Source organism: Camelina sativa, chromosome 2 (assembly GCF_000633955.1).
Source record: "Camelina sativa cultivar DH55 chromosome 2, Cs, whole genome shotgun sequence".
In the NCBI taxonomy this organism is placed as follows: domain Eukaryota; kingdom Viridiplantae; phylum Streptophyta; class Magnoliopsida; order Brassicales; family Brassicaceae; genus Camelina; species Camelina sativa.
This window is the reverse complement of record NC_025686.1, coordinates 25,071,641-25,087,984: the sequence shown is the minus strand read 5'-3', so window position 1 is coordinate 25,087,984 and position 16,344 is coordinate 25,071,641. Positions and strand designations below refer to the sequence as shown.

The window sequence follows — 16,344 nt, the reverse complement described above, 5'->3', positions numbered from 1 at the left end:
ACAGCGGAAAACGCCAAGTTTCCATTTACCGATGTTGATCTTTGCACATCAGAAGATCCATTTGAGGTAGCCGAAGTTGCTAAAGACTGCTGGTTTGCAATATGTGTCCCCCTGCAACAGAATTCCCTATTTTATCAGATTGACCAGTCGGAAATACTTCACATAAAAAGCATCAGGTCAAGACATACCATGACGCTGCAGCAGGGAGAGCAGTTGATCTGCTAGAGCTCCCACTCCCACTAGGAGGAGAATACCTGGGAGCACTTGCTGCATTCTGCTCATATAAAAATATGTTTAGTATTTTCCGGTTTGTTTTGGGCCGTTTAAGGCTTTCGAGAGTTTTTTGAGGCTAAACATCCTAGGAAATGGTTTGTAATCTAAACACATGACTCAAGCCAAATAGAACGTAATGTCAAGGGCAAGTTGAGATTGAACTGAACTTACGGTTGAAGGAACCTTTACAACTGGTTTTGCAGAAGAAATGTCACTGGAATAAGCATCCAGTGGTGGAGGTAGTATGCTCCCTGAACGGTGCTGTAGAGTATTTGTTGCTCCAGTGATTTGTTGAACTCTACTCCTTCAAAATTACTATAAGACTTAACTAATCATCCAAAAATACTAGAGCAACCATCATATTTTACATATACTAAGTAAAACGGATCCAGGAAACAGAACAATCATGAATGCAAGAAGGAATTATAAAATTTTAGATGGTAAAAATTTACCTTGTATAAGCTGATATGACTTCATCTTTTGTGAAACTATCTTCTTGAGAACCAACCTCATGCAAATAGAGACAATCAGGATTGACGCATGCCTGAAATAAAAAAATGCAATTCATAAGCCAAAAAGACAAAAAATTTCAACATTTATCTGAAAAGAGGTAACCAAAAGAACAACTCAGGGACTCAGCAAGCAGAACATGAATCCATTGGAGACCTACCACATTTCTCAGCCATGCATGACAATACTTGGTTGTCCCAAAACATGCCCTGCAATATACATGAGTGAGAGTACATAATTATTAGGTGAATGATTTCAGATAGTTTCAGAAAATAAGAAAGCAAGTTAAAACTTACTTCAATGATTTACCATCCAAGATAAACCCATGAACAGCCTGAATGCAGCGAACAGCCTCTTCCTCTTTTCCATAAGTAATATATCTGGGACAGGAGAAATTTTTATCAGAAAAAAAAAAAAACTATAGCAGAAGGCAAAGAAATTTATGCTAAGAGGAAAGTTTTACGATAAGGGAAGTCTATACAGAAACGCACACACTGCATGTATTGTTTGGGAATTGTTGGATGACACCAGATGTTGTTCGGGACATGGAAACCTTGAGAACTTTTCCATACTGACCAAAATATTCTTTATGCTGGAGTAGCTGAAAAAAAATGGAAGGCTAGTTAAATAGCAATCCACAACAAAAAGAATATTAGAGGTTTGGATGAAACTTCACATACATCTTCATCTGCTAGATTAAGAGGCAACCCAACGATGTAAACAAGATTCCTTTGAATCACTCGCACACTGGTGAGTTGTTGCTTTCTTCCCTCAGAAGGTTTTGATTTAGACCTTTGGATCTTCTTGTGCGCCATGTTGCCTTCCGAGGCCAGACTGTGAAGTGGCAATAGACAAAAGCCATCAGCAAAAGAAACCAAAAAAGGATTTTCCCAGACTAAAAAAATTAAATTCGCCAAAAAGATAATGCATCATATACCTGTCACAATTAACAGTCATCCCTACAATCTTTTCTTTGTCATATGGAGTGCGACAAGCTGGACAACGCCCTTCTATTTGATCTTTCTCTGCCATGTCCACTATGTGATGCCAGCACCAAACACATATCTGAATCAAATATCACAAAAATATTAACAGAACAAAAATCAATGGTCAATGAGGCTAGCACAAGATGTGCAAAATTCCACCACTGAGTCAATTCTTATCACATCTATTCTATTTCCGTGCTACGCAGATAAACAGTAGCAGAAACTTTGAGATAAGCCAATAAAATTAGATCGTAACCTAAGAGGCTTTGAGAAAGACGGGAGCTATTGAGCATTGCAAAAAGCAAAACTGTTCTCCCTACTTCAATACACGTCTTAACAGAAAACTGAAGGTAGATGGAAATACCTGATAGCCGCATTTGCAAGGCTTCAACTGTTGATCAGTCAGGTCCATCTCTTCAGCACACAGTGGGCAGGTCTTCTCTCCATGGTCACTCATGTTGGCCTATAAGAGAAATTGAGATACATTAATCAACAAAGTTAAAGAATACAAGTAAAAAAGCCAAAGTGCGCTGAATCCACAATCTCAACCACAGGATAAATTGGCCGGAGACTGAATTTATCATCAGAAGAAAGTCAATATACATTCAGCATAATCCCAATCAAATCCTACAATTATCATCTCATCAACGTTATCAAATGCCAACTTATAAAAATCTAAAATTTACTCTAAAAATTCAAACTTTCAGATCGAATACTAAGGAATATAACAATCAGAATATAAAAAAAAAAAACAATCTACAATGAAGAACTCCAAAAAAAACCGATCTGTGCATGCGCCGTGAGACGATTCAATTAAAAACGCGTCAACGGACAAAAAAGTGAAAACCAATCGTTATGAAACAATCACAAAAAAAAAATCCAAAATCTCAATCACGATTAACGATCCAAACTAATAAACTGATGATCCAATTAAAAAAAAAAACCCCTCGGATTAAAAAAACACAGAATTAGGGTTTTGAGATTCAGCAGATTCAAACTCAACGAGAGAAAAGGAAGGAGATTTCTCAATACGATACAAGAAGAAGAAGAAGAAGAACACATACGATTCGAGAAGGATCGATTGAGATTGCTGAAGGAGGGAGGGAGATGGAAGAAGTTTTTGAGATGAGGAAAAAAAAAATGGAAGAAGCTCGAACGAGAGAAAGAGAGAGAGAGAGATATGGATGGCTGTGATTTCTGGGGCGATGGTGGCTTTTTTAACCTCTTAATATTTATATATTTTTTTATTTTTTTTTGTTGTCTGCTGCCAGATCCACGTTGCTGTCTTGTTAAACTATTAAAAAAAAAAAGGGTTTTTGAAACTTATTACCCTTCGATTTCTAGTTTTATTACGATTTAGTCCGGTTCGGTTTTTGTTACCCGGTTGATTTTGACCGGTTTTATGTTACTACCAAAATTACTCGACCACATGTAAAAAATCTTCTAGTCTTGGAATTTTTTTTATGTTACCAAAAAAAAAAAGAAATTACACAACCACATATAAGGAAGGATATTCATAGCTATATGACTACATTTTAAAAAAAATATATATATCTAGGTGAATAAATAAGTGACAACATCATATTATCACATTTTAGCTCACTTAAATCAAAATAGATTTGGTATTAAGTATATACTAGATATGCCATATTTTATGCTATTTAATTTTATGAATAATCAAGCTAATTAATTTTATAAATAGTTATAGTATTTATGTTGGGGCTAAAAGAATGTTTAATGTCTTTCTTGTAGTTTGTGAAAGCAGTCCGAGTAATCTTGATTGTCGGATACTAACAGCATGTTAGCTTTGTTGCCATTATTCAATGCGTAACACATCATATCGATAATGATTTTCTTAGGCGCTAGTTTTTTCTTACTTGAAAATAAAACCAAAATCAGATTAATTTTGACCAAAATAAAATTTAAAAATTCAATGTATTTGAAGATTATATATAGTGGTTGTGTTTGGTTTTGTAATATATTTTTTAAACAGCTTGAAAATTATTTGGATTATTTGGTTTTTCAAATACAACCTCATAGTTAAATGCTCTCCAGCTTTTGATGAACAATCTTCCAAATTAGAAAAAATAACTTGAGATACACTCCAAATAATGCAAACAAGAGTTTCTTATTTCACTCTCAATGAACCATTATCGTGAAATCCTTTGATGAAGAAAGCAAATATTAACTCAATTTAATCAATATATACATATATATATATATGTCTCATTATGTATAGAATTGACATGTTATTTTTGTAAACATGAAATGTTTATCAAGTAATCCAAAAAAATAAAATTCATGATACCTGTTTTAGTTCATTTTAATCAAAATATCATTACAGTAAGTATACTAGATACAAATTTGTATCATGTATGAACGAATTTTACGCTATTTAATTTATAAATAGTTATGTTATTTAATTTTATGAGTAGTTATAATAAAAAAATGTTTGAAAATTACATAGTGGTTAAATTCATGTGCAACTTGTTTCTTACTATCAAAAAATGTTTTCGAATGATTTAAACCTACCATGATCATTAAACAACAAAAGGTAAAATATTAGATAAAAACTACGAATAGAGATGACTAATGTGAGAAATATATTTCTTTCGTTTTTGTTAATAACTTGAAAGTTTAATTATTTAAATACGAAAATTGAGTGGGTGGATAAGTTAATTTCAACGTTTGACAATAAATTTCATCATGCCATCAATTGAAACAAAAGATGGTGGTATAAAGGCCCCTTGATCGATCGTTTGAACTTTCTTGTATTAATAATATTTTCACCGAAACGGATATTTGAAGAGTAGTTGAAGAGTCTATCATACATACAAGTGTTATTTTATTAATCTTTGCCTATTCATCAACTTGTAAATTTGTAATGGATATGTCAATTGATCCTTGTAATAAATTTCTTTGTTTAACGTTTCTTAACTTTCTCCAAACCGTGGAATTGGAGAAATTAAATGAAAAAGTTCGAAAGACATCATAACCACAAAAGAGATACCAAGCACAATCACCGGTTGGTTCGGTTCGGTTTTATCTTATTAAAAAACCTCGATCGGTTCGGTTCTGACATTTTTCTATTAATAAAAAAAAAAGTCTTGTTTATATTTCCTTTGTAGCGATTAGCGAGATAACAATCCCATTGATATTGACGCAAGCTCTCCTCACAGAGAAGAAAAGAGAGACTCGATTAGCTCACAGATCCACCACAAAATGGATAACAGTTCCCTCGTATCTGATTTCCTCTCCTTTCTCAACGCTTCTCCCACAGCTTTTCATGCCGTCGGTAATTTTCCCTGTTTTCTAGTTCCTCAGAGTTTGAGAGTTTCTGTTGTGTAAAGTTTTAAAATTGATTTGATTGATTGATCTATAGACGAGTCAAAGAAGCGGCTTGTAAAAGCTGGGTATGAGCAAGTTTCTGAGAGAGATGATTGGAAACTCGAGGCCGGCAAAAAATACTTCTTCACCAGAAACTACTCCACTATTGTTGCTTTTGCCATTGGTCATAAGTAAGTTACCACGCATTGTTGTTGTTTCTACTAATCTAATATAGCTGCAAGTTAAAAGTGAGAATCTTTTGGATTTTTGTTTTTGAACAGATACGTAGCTGGTAACGGGTTCCATATCATAGGAGCTCACACTGATAGCCCTTGCCTCAAATTGAAGCCTGTATCAAAGGTAGGTGCCCATTTCGGTTTTTAGGAGTTTCACTTGCCGTTTTTGAATTATTTGACAAGAAAGTGTTTTGACAGATAACTAAAGGTGGATTCTTGGAGGTTGGTGTTCAAACATATGGAGGTGGCCTGTGGTATACCTGGTTTGATCGTGACTTGACTGTTGCTGGACGTGTTGTTTTAAAAGAGGAGAAAGCAGGAGGTTCTGTCTCTTATTCTCATCGGCTTGTCAGGATTGAGGATCCTATTATGAGGATTCCTACCTTGGCCATCCACTTGGACAGGTTTAACTTCTTAGTCTCTTGTTTCTAATTGTGTTTGAGATTAGCAGACAACGATATGTTTCTCACTTATTTTATGTAGAGAAGTTATAATAAGACTTTTTCCTTTTTTGTCTTGCTGACAGGAACGTGAACAGTGAAGGTTTTAAGCCAAACACTCAGACACACCTCGTTCCTTTAATAGCAACAGCGATCAAGGTGCGGTTTTACTGCCTACTATGTTTTTCAGAACGAACTTAAGTGAGACCATTGTTACAGGACATGGCAGCCATTTTCACTTTTTTCTTTCTTAGTTCCGCTGTTTCATTCAGTCTTGCTAAAATGTTTGTTTGCACTTTAGCCATCTTTGTGGACCCTTTACATTTTGGTTGTTTCTATCTATGATGTCAAACCGTGGTTGTCAAGTTTGCAGCAGTCTTGAATTCTTTCCCTTTTGCATTCTATTTACATTCTGTGATAATATATTTGAAGGCGGAGCTCAATAAAATGCCAGCTGAAGATACTGAACTTGATGGAGGAAATAAGTGTACTCAAAAATCGAAGCATCACCCACTTCTAATGGAGGTCTAGTTGAAATATGAGATTTGTAGTTTTCATTGTGAATGTTAGCTCTTGTTCTGGTTTAATAATCAACTAGTCCTTGTTTTTTTCTTTCTAATTCTTAGATTATTGCAAATGCGCTGGGATGTAAACCTGAGGAGATATGCGATTTTGAGCTGCAAGCATGTGACACTCAGCCAAGCATTCTAGCTGGTGCAGCAAAAGAATTTATTTTCTCGGGAAGACTAGATAATCTCTGTATGTCATATTGCTCTCTGAAGGTACGTCTTTCACTTTTACTTCTAGAGGAATATATGAGTCCATGGTCTAAGTTTCCTGATCTTAACTATGCCTTAGTTGGCCTCCACTCTCTCCATGTTCTTCACATATAAAGACATGTGTTTAAGCCCACTTTAACTTATGTCCACCCTAGTAGATGTTTCTGTATGTTAACTCACGTTGAGTGTATCTCTAACCATTTTCCCCTCTCTTTGAATGGGACTCAATCTCTACTGAATACATTGATGAACAACTGTCAGTCGGCTCGGTGCTCAATTAATCTGTCTGCAATTGCATATTTCTTACTCTAATCTGATACTGAACTATATGTTTGCAACAAATATTTGAACTTTGTACATAGGCACTTATAGATGCAACGACTTCCGAAAGTGACTTAGAGGAAGAAAGCGGAATAAGAATGGTGGCACTATTTGATCATGAAGAAGTTGGTTCCAATTCAGCCCAAGGAGCTGGTTCCCCTGTCATGATTGATGCTATGTCACACATCACAAGTTGCTTCAGTTCTGACACTAAGGTAGCACCGCATTCAAGTGATAGACATTAAACTGGGGCTTGTGTTATACTTTTTGTTTCTTGTTGCTCATTTTAGTTCACTAATATTTAACGGTTACAGGTGCTTAAGAAAGCGATTCAAAAAAGTTTGCTAGTATCCGCTGACATGGCACATGCTTTACACCCAAACTTTATGGTAATCATTTCATCATTTGGCAATATTTTTTTTCATAAATTGATGTCTATCCTTCATTGCATTGTAATTTCATTTTTATAGGACAAACACGACGAGAATCATCAGCCGAAGATGCACGGAGGACTTGTCATCAAGCACAATGCAAATCAACGTTACGCAACCAATGCCCTAACTTCCTTTATATTCAGAGAGATAGCAGAGAAGCATAATCTTCCTGTTCAGGTATGATTTGCCTGAGAGTGATCCAGAAAATTTTCTTACTTGCTACATATTTTAAATGACTATGGACATGTTTGACCAAAAGAATAATAATGAGTATGGGCATAAAAACTGCAGGATTTTGTGGTGCGTAATGATATGGCTTGCGGATCTACCATTGGTCCAATACTAGCAAGCAGTGTGGGGATAAGGACTGTTGATGTTGGAGCTCCTCAGCTCTCGATGCATAGCATCCGTGAGATGTGTGCTGCAGATGACGTGAAGCATTCATATGACCACTTTAAAGCTTTCTTCCAAGAGTTCACTCACCTTGACGCCAAACTCACTGTTGACGTTTGAGAGCTTCTTATATTTTATTTTGCTATTTAAGTTGGAACTGAAGAAATCTTGATCCTTTGTTAGGAATTAATGTTTACAGTAATAAGGATTTATAGCAATGTTATGTTGCTTGGGGTTATCATCAATCTATTCTTCTGAATATTCATCAACTTCTTACTAAAAGATTGAATTGAGTTGTTTATGTCAATTATCTTGAAATGATACTTTTGTCATGACTCTTAACAAATCACAAATCTGGTCCCAAGCTTGTAAATGTCATGAATTGAATAGAAAATGCACGACATGTTCACTTATATTTGTCCAAAAAACTTGTCAAATATCTCTATTATAGGTTTGACCTATAAGAAAAATAGCTCTTGCGGAAGCCAATCATGCCTCAAACAACAAGTGCTTTCTACATATTTTATTTCTTACGTATACAAGATCATCAAGTGAGTGTGTTCAACAAAGTTTTAACCTTCAGTAGTGATAAGAGAGTAAAAAAAATAGTTAAGTAGAAGAAACCTAGTTTTCAGTCAAAAGCAGGAGGAAGACCTTTGTTATTATACTTTGTACAGTCAAATGGTCCTACAACTTGATTACTCTTCTTCTTGACCTGGCCATCACAAATGACAAAATGGTTTCCTCAAGTTAGTTTTCACGAACTAATTTTATGACATCTACTTATCTTTTGAATGAAGTAATTTGATAAGTTGGTCAGTTAATGAAGATTATAACAAAATTAAGAGATATTAATCAACCAAACTAATAAAGTCCAAATGTTCTGAAAGTCCCAGTGTTTCAACTTGTTTCCTAATATCAAAACCAAATGGTAATGAGAGAGGGAGAGAGGATTATACCGGAGACCATGGACCTGGTTCAGGAACAGATTTCTCTGTTGGTGAATGTTGCACACGTCCACTTTTCAGTGTTAAGATTTCCTGCATATTTAACAGAAGAGTTCTGCTGAGACATTACCAAAATAGGTATTATATGCAGTAACAGCAAGTGGGTCTTCAGTTCATTATCAAGGTTTAATTCATATATTTGAGAAATTTATACCTCCCCAGCAGCTTCAATTGCAGCTAACCACTCGTCAGAAAATGGAACAGCATTTGGAGGCTTTACAATGATAGGATCAGGTTTCTTCTCAAGTTTAGCATCCCTATTAAAACATTAAAACAGTAATTATCAGCGGATTTCTTAAAAATAAACTGCACTAGAGGAAAAGAAAAGGATTACAAGCGGAGAATATATTACTTACAGTGGTATCATCTTATCATTGCCTTCTGATCTCTTGCTTTCTAATGTCAAAATGTCATCGCTGAATACATTGGACTCGTTAGTCTGCATATCATCTCTGACTGAGAAAGTCTCTTTCATGGCTACTGGAGTTCCTGATTCTTCCTCTCTGGGCGCAAGTGCAACAGGATCAGGAGAGATCTTTACAATTTGAACTTCCTCTTCTTCATGGGGGACGAGTTCTTGACCAGAAACCTGTGCACTGAAATCCTTTTCAGCATCTATCTGGAATTTAGCTTTTACAACATAGTTATGCTCAATGCTACCGGAATTTGAATCATCTTTTGACATCCCTTCAGGTATTCTGGAAAAAACTGTGCTCTCATGTAGACATTCAGGATCTCTAAATATAGAATCCGAGGAACTGATTGATTCACTTAGTAGAGTTTTAGTTTTTCCACACAGGTCTGACGCAGTATGGATATCTTCTACTTCGGGATATTCTTGCTTAAGAATGCCCTTGACGGAAAACTCATCAATGTCACCAGTGAGCTCTGAACCAGTAATCACATCCACCTCTGTGCGCTCCAAATTATACTCAGGCTCCTCATCTGAACAATCCGAGTCTGTAACCAAATCCATGTCTTCCAGCTCTGAGTTATCTTCAAGCTCCTCATTTGAATAAGCGAAAACCGCAGCAGATGCATCTTTTTCTGGAGAACAACCAACTAATGTTCCAAGTTGATCAGCTTGTTTCGTTGCACAACCATCGTTTACATCAGATGTAATTTCACTACTCGAACAATTGTATTGCTTCTGCTTTTCAGAAGTTGATTTCTCCGGGAAGGGCTCAATCTCCGTGCTAACTTCAACGGAGGAAAGCATTAGTAATTTCACTTGTTCCATGTTGTCAGCATCAGAAGAACCAGTAAAGCATTCTATCTGCATATCAGGCTCATCAGCTCTTTCGTCCCTGGTCATGACATCTATCTCATGGCCACCCTCTTTCATCTCAGAGATTAATTGGCTTGACAAATGTTGTTCTTCGGATTCTCTAAACCAGTCTTTGCATGCAGAAAATGGACCAATGAAATCAGCCTCACAGTTTGTCTCTGTGATATCGCTTATTTCAGTTCTCTCCTCCGTTTCTAATACAGCTTGACCATTACACACCATGTTATGATCACACAAGATATTCGAAACCGCATTTTCCTCAAGATGGTTGCATGGTGATTGAACACAATCTGGTGCTTCAGCAGGCCGAAAAGGTATGAAAACAATTTCAGTATTACCTAACCTATTTTCTGAAGAAGATGGACTGTCTACAACACCCTTTATTGAACCAAAATCCCCATTGAAAGTTGGGTCTGCAGTGAAGGAATCCAAAACCTCAGGCTGCTTTGCTACATCTTCAGTAGACTGATAGACAATCAACGCATCTTTTTCTCCAGAAAGACAAGGACTAATCTCCTCTTCAATTCCAGGGTGCACGCATCCATTTAGAGGTTGTCCATGTACGTCCGGTGTATCAAAATGTCTACTAAAATCATTGGTGGAACACATATCTTCTTCCTCCCGATTGCTGACTTTCAACTGTGAATAGTTATCAAACAGTGTCAACTCATCGCAAGGAGGACCCTGCATCGGGGAATCCATAGAATCTTTCAGCGGTGAAGCACAGTATTCTTTTTCTGAGCAGCAAGACTTCCTTCTCTCATCCCTATTATCGTCAGACATATTACCATCATGCACATTACTTTTGCAGCCTGAGTGCGGTATCTCACTGTTAGTCTGGAATTCTTCACACTTTGCAGTAGAAATCTTCTCAGATGCACAATAAGTTACATCATCCATAGCTAAATTTCCCGTATCATCTTCAGCGGTACATTGGTGCTGCAGGTTTTCATTTATCTGAGAACTCAATGAACAACACAACGCTTTGGATTCTACTTCCTGGGTGCTTTTCAAGTCCACTTTCACCTTCTTTTGTGAAGGTTTGGGTAATATAGATTGAGCAGAGAATTTTGCAGTGGAACCTGAACTGCTGAAGTTTCCAGTTGCTGCCTTTGAGTTAACACCAGGAACCTTTTCAGAAATTTGGGGTTTCTTGAAGGTAGGGATCGAAGAAAAATGAGAGGCTGAACAAACATCAGATCTGGCTAGCTGACTATTTTTGTCTCCGGCACCGTGCGACGGTTGAGAGTCAGACTGCAAAAATCAGGAATAAGTATGAGAGATTTACAAGCACAAAACCTAGTTATGACACGATATAATTCAGTATATTTCAATAATATACCTGACTGAAATAGCCAATGGAAGGTTTTGGCACTCTTAAGCCTGATGGTTTTCCCAGTCGTGAAACTGCGGACTGCGTGTTTCCAACTCTGTTGGAAGAACTTTGAGCTAACGAGGTGCCCAGAGTAATTACATTAGAGTCTGTCGATCCATGACCAGGCATAGCCACAATTGATGTAGTCATAGGGCCAACGTTGGACTTTCCAACGACAGAATGCTGTGAGTTGGATACTGAAGATATTTCTGATGTTTTGCTGATCTAGAGTTCAAGAAAATGAAATACATTACTCTCAATCGGAAGACAATGGGAAAGAAAGCATTTGCTGCAAATTTCTAGTGCATAAACTATTTGCTATATTGGTTTGCAGAGGGGCAGCATAGCTTTACCATATTTCTTCTAGCTGGCTTAAGAGAGGGCTTAGGAATTGAAGATTTACTCGCCAGACTGGATTTTGTTTTACTCTTGATGCTTGAAGTGTTTCTAGAGGAACTTCCAGATCCTAAGCTTCTCTGAGAATTCTCTGTCGAAACAGAAGAGAAAACCAAGGTAATGCGATCACCAGCAATATATAAACAAGATGTGGCAACAATTTATTCGAAAAAAAAGTAAGAGATTAAAAACATGTTATGAGGCATACTTAATTGAGTAGGTTGACTATTCTTCGGTTTGCTTGGACTTCGAGTGGTCCTTTTCATATTGTTTGGAGCTGTAACTGGGTCAGATTTGGTTGTAGGAACTTTAGATATGCTCAGCTCCCTGCTACGTGATGTTGTTGTATGCACATTTGCAGGTCTTTTCAGGGTTCAAGGAAGTTAAGGTTAACGAGCCAAAAGAACAAAAAATAACAAGAAAGCAATAGAAGCAGCCAATGATGGTGATTGCCTAAACACTCGTTAATCCAGTTAAGAAAAGGATATGAAGATGAAGGAGGAGGTCGGGGGCAGCCACTGCGCTTGGAACCACTCCTCAATTCCTGAGCTGAGGTAACTTTTTTCTGGGCCTATAATGCAGACATTCAATGTTTAGATAGAATGTGCCTTAAAGAAACTGTAAGAAATGACAGATCACACTCATTAGCTCTATAAAATTTAGGTCCAGTAAACTCACCAAGGAAGATTGGACTTTAGATGGTGATCCGTACTTGGGCAGTATGCCACTCACAAACTTCTTCTCTCTGTGTTTACTATTCACAGGCAAATCGTCAAATAAGTTTTCTTCAAGTGCTTGTAGTCCTGGTGAAACACTAGTACATTTGGAAGCTGACGTTGACTCTCTATACTCTTCCTGAATGGAAGATAACCGATCTCCACCAATTTGGCAAGCAGTTCCAGTTATCTTAGATAGCTCAGATGAATCCAAAACACCTGGTTCATAAACCATATCACACATCTTAGTACCATAGACTAAACAAGAGAATGGTACACAAATCCATATAAAAAAAGAAGTCACCTTCTTCCGTTGAGAAAGCTCTATCCCATGCTAAGCTTTTGCGCAGATTAAAACCAGCATTCTTTTTCTTCTTCTTCATCTGCTGTCGCTCCACACTCAATTTGGGTAATTCAACTTTAGAATTCTCCTTTCCTACACTATCTGTATCAACAGAAGGGCATGGCTGCTCCACGCTGTTGTTGTTTCCTGTAACTCTTCCTGCACAAAGAATCCACCTTCATATATCCGCTAAAATACACAAATGTATACTCCATAGCGAACATCTAAATTCCCATTTTTCCAAACAATGATTCAAAAAAATGTCTAAACACTCTAACATAGGGAGAAATTTAATCAGAACGAAGCTCGGATCCAGAAATCGAAGCGAACTTACCAATTGGGGAAAAAGGAGGCCGAGTAGGAACGATACGACTCGATCTAGGGATTTGAAGAGGTGAGCAATTCAAATAACTCTTTTCTCGGCTCGAATTAACTTTCTTCGGAGTATTATTCAGAAGCCAGTAGTCTTCGTCGTCTCCTCCAGAGATATCTAAGAGATCCTTGTCCATTTCTAGCCTCCTTCCGCTTTCCATCAGTTTCCGAGATCTGACAAGTGGGGAATCCAAAATCGTATAGCTAGTTAGGGTTTTCCCCTACTTACACTGAGAGAATCTCTTCGGAATAGGCGGATTAACCTAGCTGGTAATCGGAAAATCGTTCGGCCGATGTAAGATTCGACTGTAGAAAGGAATATTCCGGCCTCGTAAGCGGGAAGAGAGGTTGAAAAAAAACTTGAAATTGAAAAAGAAGATCGGACCAAACGTTCTCCTACAATCTCAGGTTAATTTTGTCATTTAATTTAGATATATTGGGCCAGAAGTTAAGCCCATATCTCCTTTTTGGGCCTCAACTTAATTTTGGTTATTTTTATTTTATTTTTTTACCATTTGAGGCAATAAGCGTTCAGGACAGGACAGTCTCTCTGTTTTGGCTACAAAGAGTAAAATCTCTAAAGCAAATCTCTGTTTCTCTATGTTGATGAACTCATTTTCACCTTCAGTTCCATTAAAGATTTAGGGTTTTTAGATACAAAGAGATGAATAAAGGTCTCTCCTTTTGTTCTTGATTCTATACAATTACACAATGTATCATATGTTCTGACTGGTTTCTTTCTATGGAACAGGAAATTATGTGGATGGTCGTCTTCCAAAGTTCTTCAAAGTGTATTTACCTGATGAATCTGGAGATGATCTGGTAAAGACACACTTCTCTTCACTCTGTTTTTGGGTTTTCTTATTTATGTTTTATCTGTAGATTTCTAGTTTTATTGAAACTTTTAGATCCTTTTTCAGGAATTACCCATCTCTTTCAACAGCTTTTTACCAAATTTGTTGCCTAAAAGTGTAATGGTTAGAAGCATTTATGGAAACATTTGGAAAATGGCGTTTAGGAAGTGTTGTGGTGATATCGAGAGATTTGTTATGGTTAATGGGTGGAAGAAGATTGTAAAGGGCGTAGATTTGAAGGGTGGAGAGTTCTTGGAGTTTGATTTTGATGGCTCTTGGTGTTTCAATTTCTGTGTCTACGGCCGTGAAACGTGTAAAATGCTTAGAAGTTCAGTGCAAATCAAAGAGATCGAAGATGTATCGTCTGATGGTGAAGATGATAAACATAGTGATGATATCACAGTTCTTGATGATGAGAATGATGATGATCAATATTATGGTGACGAAGATAAATCTAGTGAAAACATCATCGTTCTTGATGATGATACTAGTGATGTTCAAGACTATGGTGAGGAAGATACATCTACTGAAGATATCATAGTTATTGATGATGATGATGGCGATGATGAGAATGAAAAAAAGAAGAGGAGTTAAAACAGAGAGAAAAGAGAAAGGTATGAACCCTTTCTTTACAGTGAAGAAGAAGAATCTGCAAAGTGGAAAATCTGGTAAGAAAATGTTAATATCTCATGTGGTTTTTGCATTTTCATTATCCATCCATTTAAATCATGTACCAGTTCTCATTTATGTTGTTTTCTTTGTAATGCAGCGAATACCAACTAATTAAGGTCATAACTAATTAACAATGGCTTACACTTCCCTGAGTTCATCAATCTGATTGGTCCACTCCAATTCTATTATACCGCTTCACGATCCAACTATTTCTATCAGTAAGAATCCTTTAAAACATCTTCTGTTTACATTTGATTTGTAGGATTAATTAATAATCTAAGCCAAAATATTCGGTTTGGTAGTACAAAAACCAATCCGGTCTGCTTGTAGTTGGAAAACTACGTCGACACTTTGACTAATCACGTTATTATTTTTATTTTTGCTAAACACTAATCACGTTATTATAATACAACATACTACGGTTTAGGAACAGCCTTTTTATTTTATTTTTCCTGAATAAACTACGATTGTGTATGCATGTGTAAATTACTAAAAAAACCAAAATATATGATATATTGGCTCTGTTTTATTCTGTGTCGCGATCTGGCGACCGAAAAATTACACTGACGACGCTGGTTTTTTAATTGTCCCTGGTTTTACTTCCTTCTTCCATTGCTATAGCTTTTGTTCATCATAATTAATGTCGCTTCTTTATTTACAGTCGTCGCTTTATCTGGCGTCTTATTTTAGTGACAATTGCATCGCTACTTAAAGTTTTCAGTAGCAGATGTGTCGTTGGATCATTAATCTTTTTAAAAAATTAGTGCTATTTTGAGTGTCGCTCGGCGACAACTAAACGAACAGAGCCATTGTCGTATGTTTTTTTTTCCACGCAACATTTTATATCAGAAAAACGGAGGAAGCATTTTAAAATGCATGTAGTTTAAATTCAGAAAATATGTTATGTCAAAAAAAAAAAATGTTATATATATCATATTTTATCATTAATCATAAAATGCAATCTTCATTTATTATTAAGAGAAAATTTCGACACCATTAAAAAAAAAAGTAAAAACTATTAATTATCAAATGAAAAATTAATGAAAATGTATATTATTCAAAACACAATACAAGAAGAATTCCCGAAACCAAGGGCTTTGAACAACGAGAAAAATGATTGCGAGCTACTTGAAGTATACGCCAACACATAGTCACACATACAAACAATATAAATGTCTTGTTAACTACGTGAACTATTGTCATCACATAAGGACATCCATAAACAAACATAGGTTATGTGTACAACACCATAAACATTCGAGGTCTGCCGGAACCCGGCGTTGACCAGAGTTGACCGGCGTTGACCAGTATTGACCGGCGTTGACCAGAAAAAAATATTCAAAAAAATATTTTTTTTTCTAAAAATAATAATGATTTTGTTTTTATGTATTTTTGATAAATAAATAAAAAAGATAAATGATTTGTATAATTTACAAAAACAACATATAACAAAAAAAATACAAGAAAATTATTTACCAAAATAAAATAAAAATAATATGAAAAACAAAATTTGTGGTATATAAAGTAATTAATTTTGTTAAGGCTAGGGGTGAACAACTCTCATTCATCCCTCTTAATTAACAAATCAGAATACAATAATATGGCATGTCATATCATATTTT

The 16,344-nt window shown here is 36.1% G+C and overlaps 3 protein-coding genes and 1 pseudogene across 3 annotated transcripts in view; 2 read left to right on the top strand and 2 right to left on the bottom strand.

Annotated features, from left to right (window-relative positions):
• Window positions 1-2,963, bottom strand: part of LOC104737565 — a 6,525-nt gene extending 3,562 nt beyond the window's left edge. The window contains exons 1-11 of the mRNA XM_010457771.2: window positions 2,834-2,963; window positions 2,134-2,232; window positions 1,721-1,848; window positions 1,464-1,617; window positions 1,275-1,384; window positions 1,080-1,163; window positions 944-992; window positions 726-817; window positions 445-577; window positions 189-274; window positions 56-111 (exon numbers count right to left, since the gene is read on the bottom strand). Coding sequence (XP_010456073.1) covers window positions 56-111; window positions 189-274; window positions 445-577; window positions 726-817; window positions 944-992; window positions 1,080-1,163; window positions 1,275-1,384; window positions 1,464-1,617; window positions 1,721-1,848; window positions 2,134-2,226 — 985 coding nt within the window. The 5' untranslated portion in view covers window positions 2,227-2,232; window positions 2,834-2,963. The remainder of the gene's footprint in view (window positions 1-55; window positions 112-188; window positions 275-444; window positions 578-725; window positions 818-943; window positions 993-1,079; window positions 1,164-1,274; window positions 1,385-1,463; window positions 1,618-1,720; window positions 1,849-2,133; window positions 2,233-2,833) is intronic.
• On the top strand, window positions 4,894-7,968 carry LOC104737556 (probable aspartyl aminopeptidase). The gene is made up of 11 exons (XM_010457760.2): window positions 4,894-5,064; window positions 5,152-5,287; window positions 5,378-5,456; window positions 5,531-5,736; window positions 5,859-5,931; window positions 6,205-6,297; window positions 6,399-6,554; window positions 6,914-7,087; window positions 7,187-7,261; window positions 7,343-7,483; window positions 7,598-7,968. Exons 1-11 carry the CDS (start codon window positions 4,992-4,994, stop codon window positions 7,817-7,819), a joined length of 1,428 nt encoding a protein of 475 aa, XP_010456062.1. The 5' UTR covers window positions 4,894-4,991; the 3' UTR covers window positions 7,820-7,968.
• On the bottom strand, window positions 8,110-13,575 carry LOC104737547. Its single transcript, XM_010457748.1, has 11 exons — window positions 13,159-13,575; window positions 12,786-12,983; window positions 12,444-12,700; window positions 12,254-12,336; window positions 11,974-12,137; window positions 11,723-11,856; window positions 11,337-11,594; window positions 9,063-11,248; window positions 8,861-8,963; window positions 8,659-8,739; window positions 8,110-8,414 (listed from the first exon to the last, which is right to left on the bottom strand). Exons 1-11 carry the CDS (start codon window positions 13,355-13,357, stop codon window positions 8,331-8,333), a joined length of 3,747 nt encoding a protein of 1,248 aa, XP_010456050.1. The 5' UTR covers window positions 13,358-13,575; the 3' UTR covers window positions 8,110-8,330.
• LOC104737537 overlaps window positions 13,766-16,344 on the top strand; it is an 11,736-nt pseudogene continuing 9,157 nt past the window's right edge.

Bases quoted from the DNA above. Each gene is read 5' to 3' on its own strand.
- LOC104737547 (XM_010457748.1), bottom strand. From the start codon at position 13,357: ATGGAAAGCGGAAGGAGGCTAGAAATGGACAAGGATCTCTTAGATATC. The intron at 12,138-12,253 runs ATATCCTTTTCT...ACTTCCTTGAAC, and splicing joins CGACCTCCTCCTTCATCTTC to CCTGAAAAGACCTGCAAATG. The intron at 8,964-9,062 runs GTAAGTAATATA...ATGTTTTAATAG, and splicing joins AATGATAAGATGATACCACT to GGATGCTAAACTTGAGAAGA.
- LOC104737556 (XM_010457760.2), top strand. From the start codon at position 4,992: ATGGATAACAGTTCCCTCGTATCTGATTTCCTCTCCTTTCTCAACGCT. The intron at 5,457-5,530 runs GTAGGTGCCCAT...GTGTTTTGACAG, and splicing joins AATTGAAGCCTGTATCAAAG to ATAACTAAAGGTGGATTCTT. The intron at 7,088-7,186 runs GTAGCACCGCAT...TAACGGTTACAG, and splicing joins GCTTCAGTTCTGACACTAAG to GTGCTTAAGAAAGCGATTCA.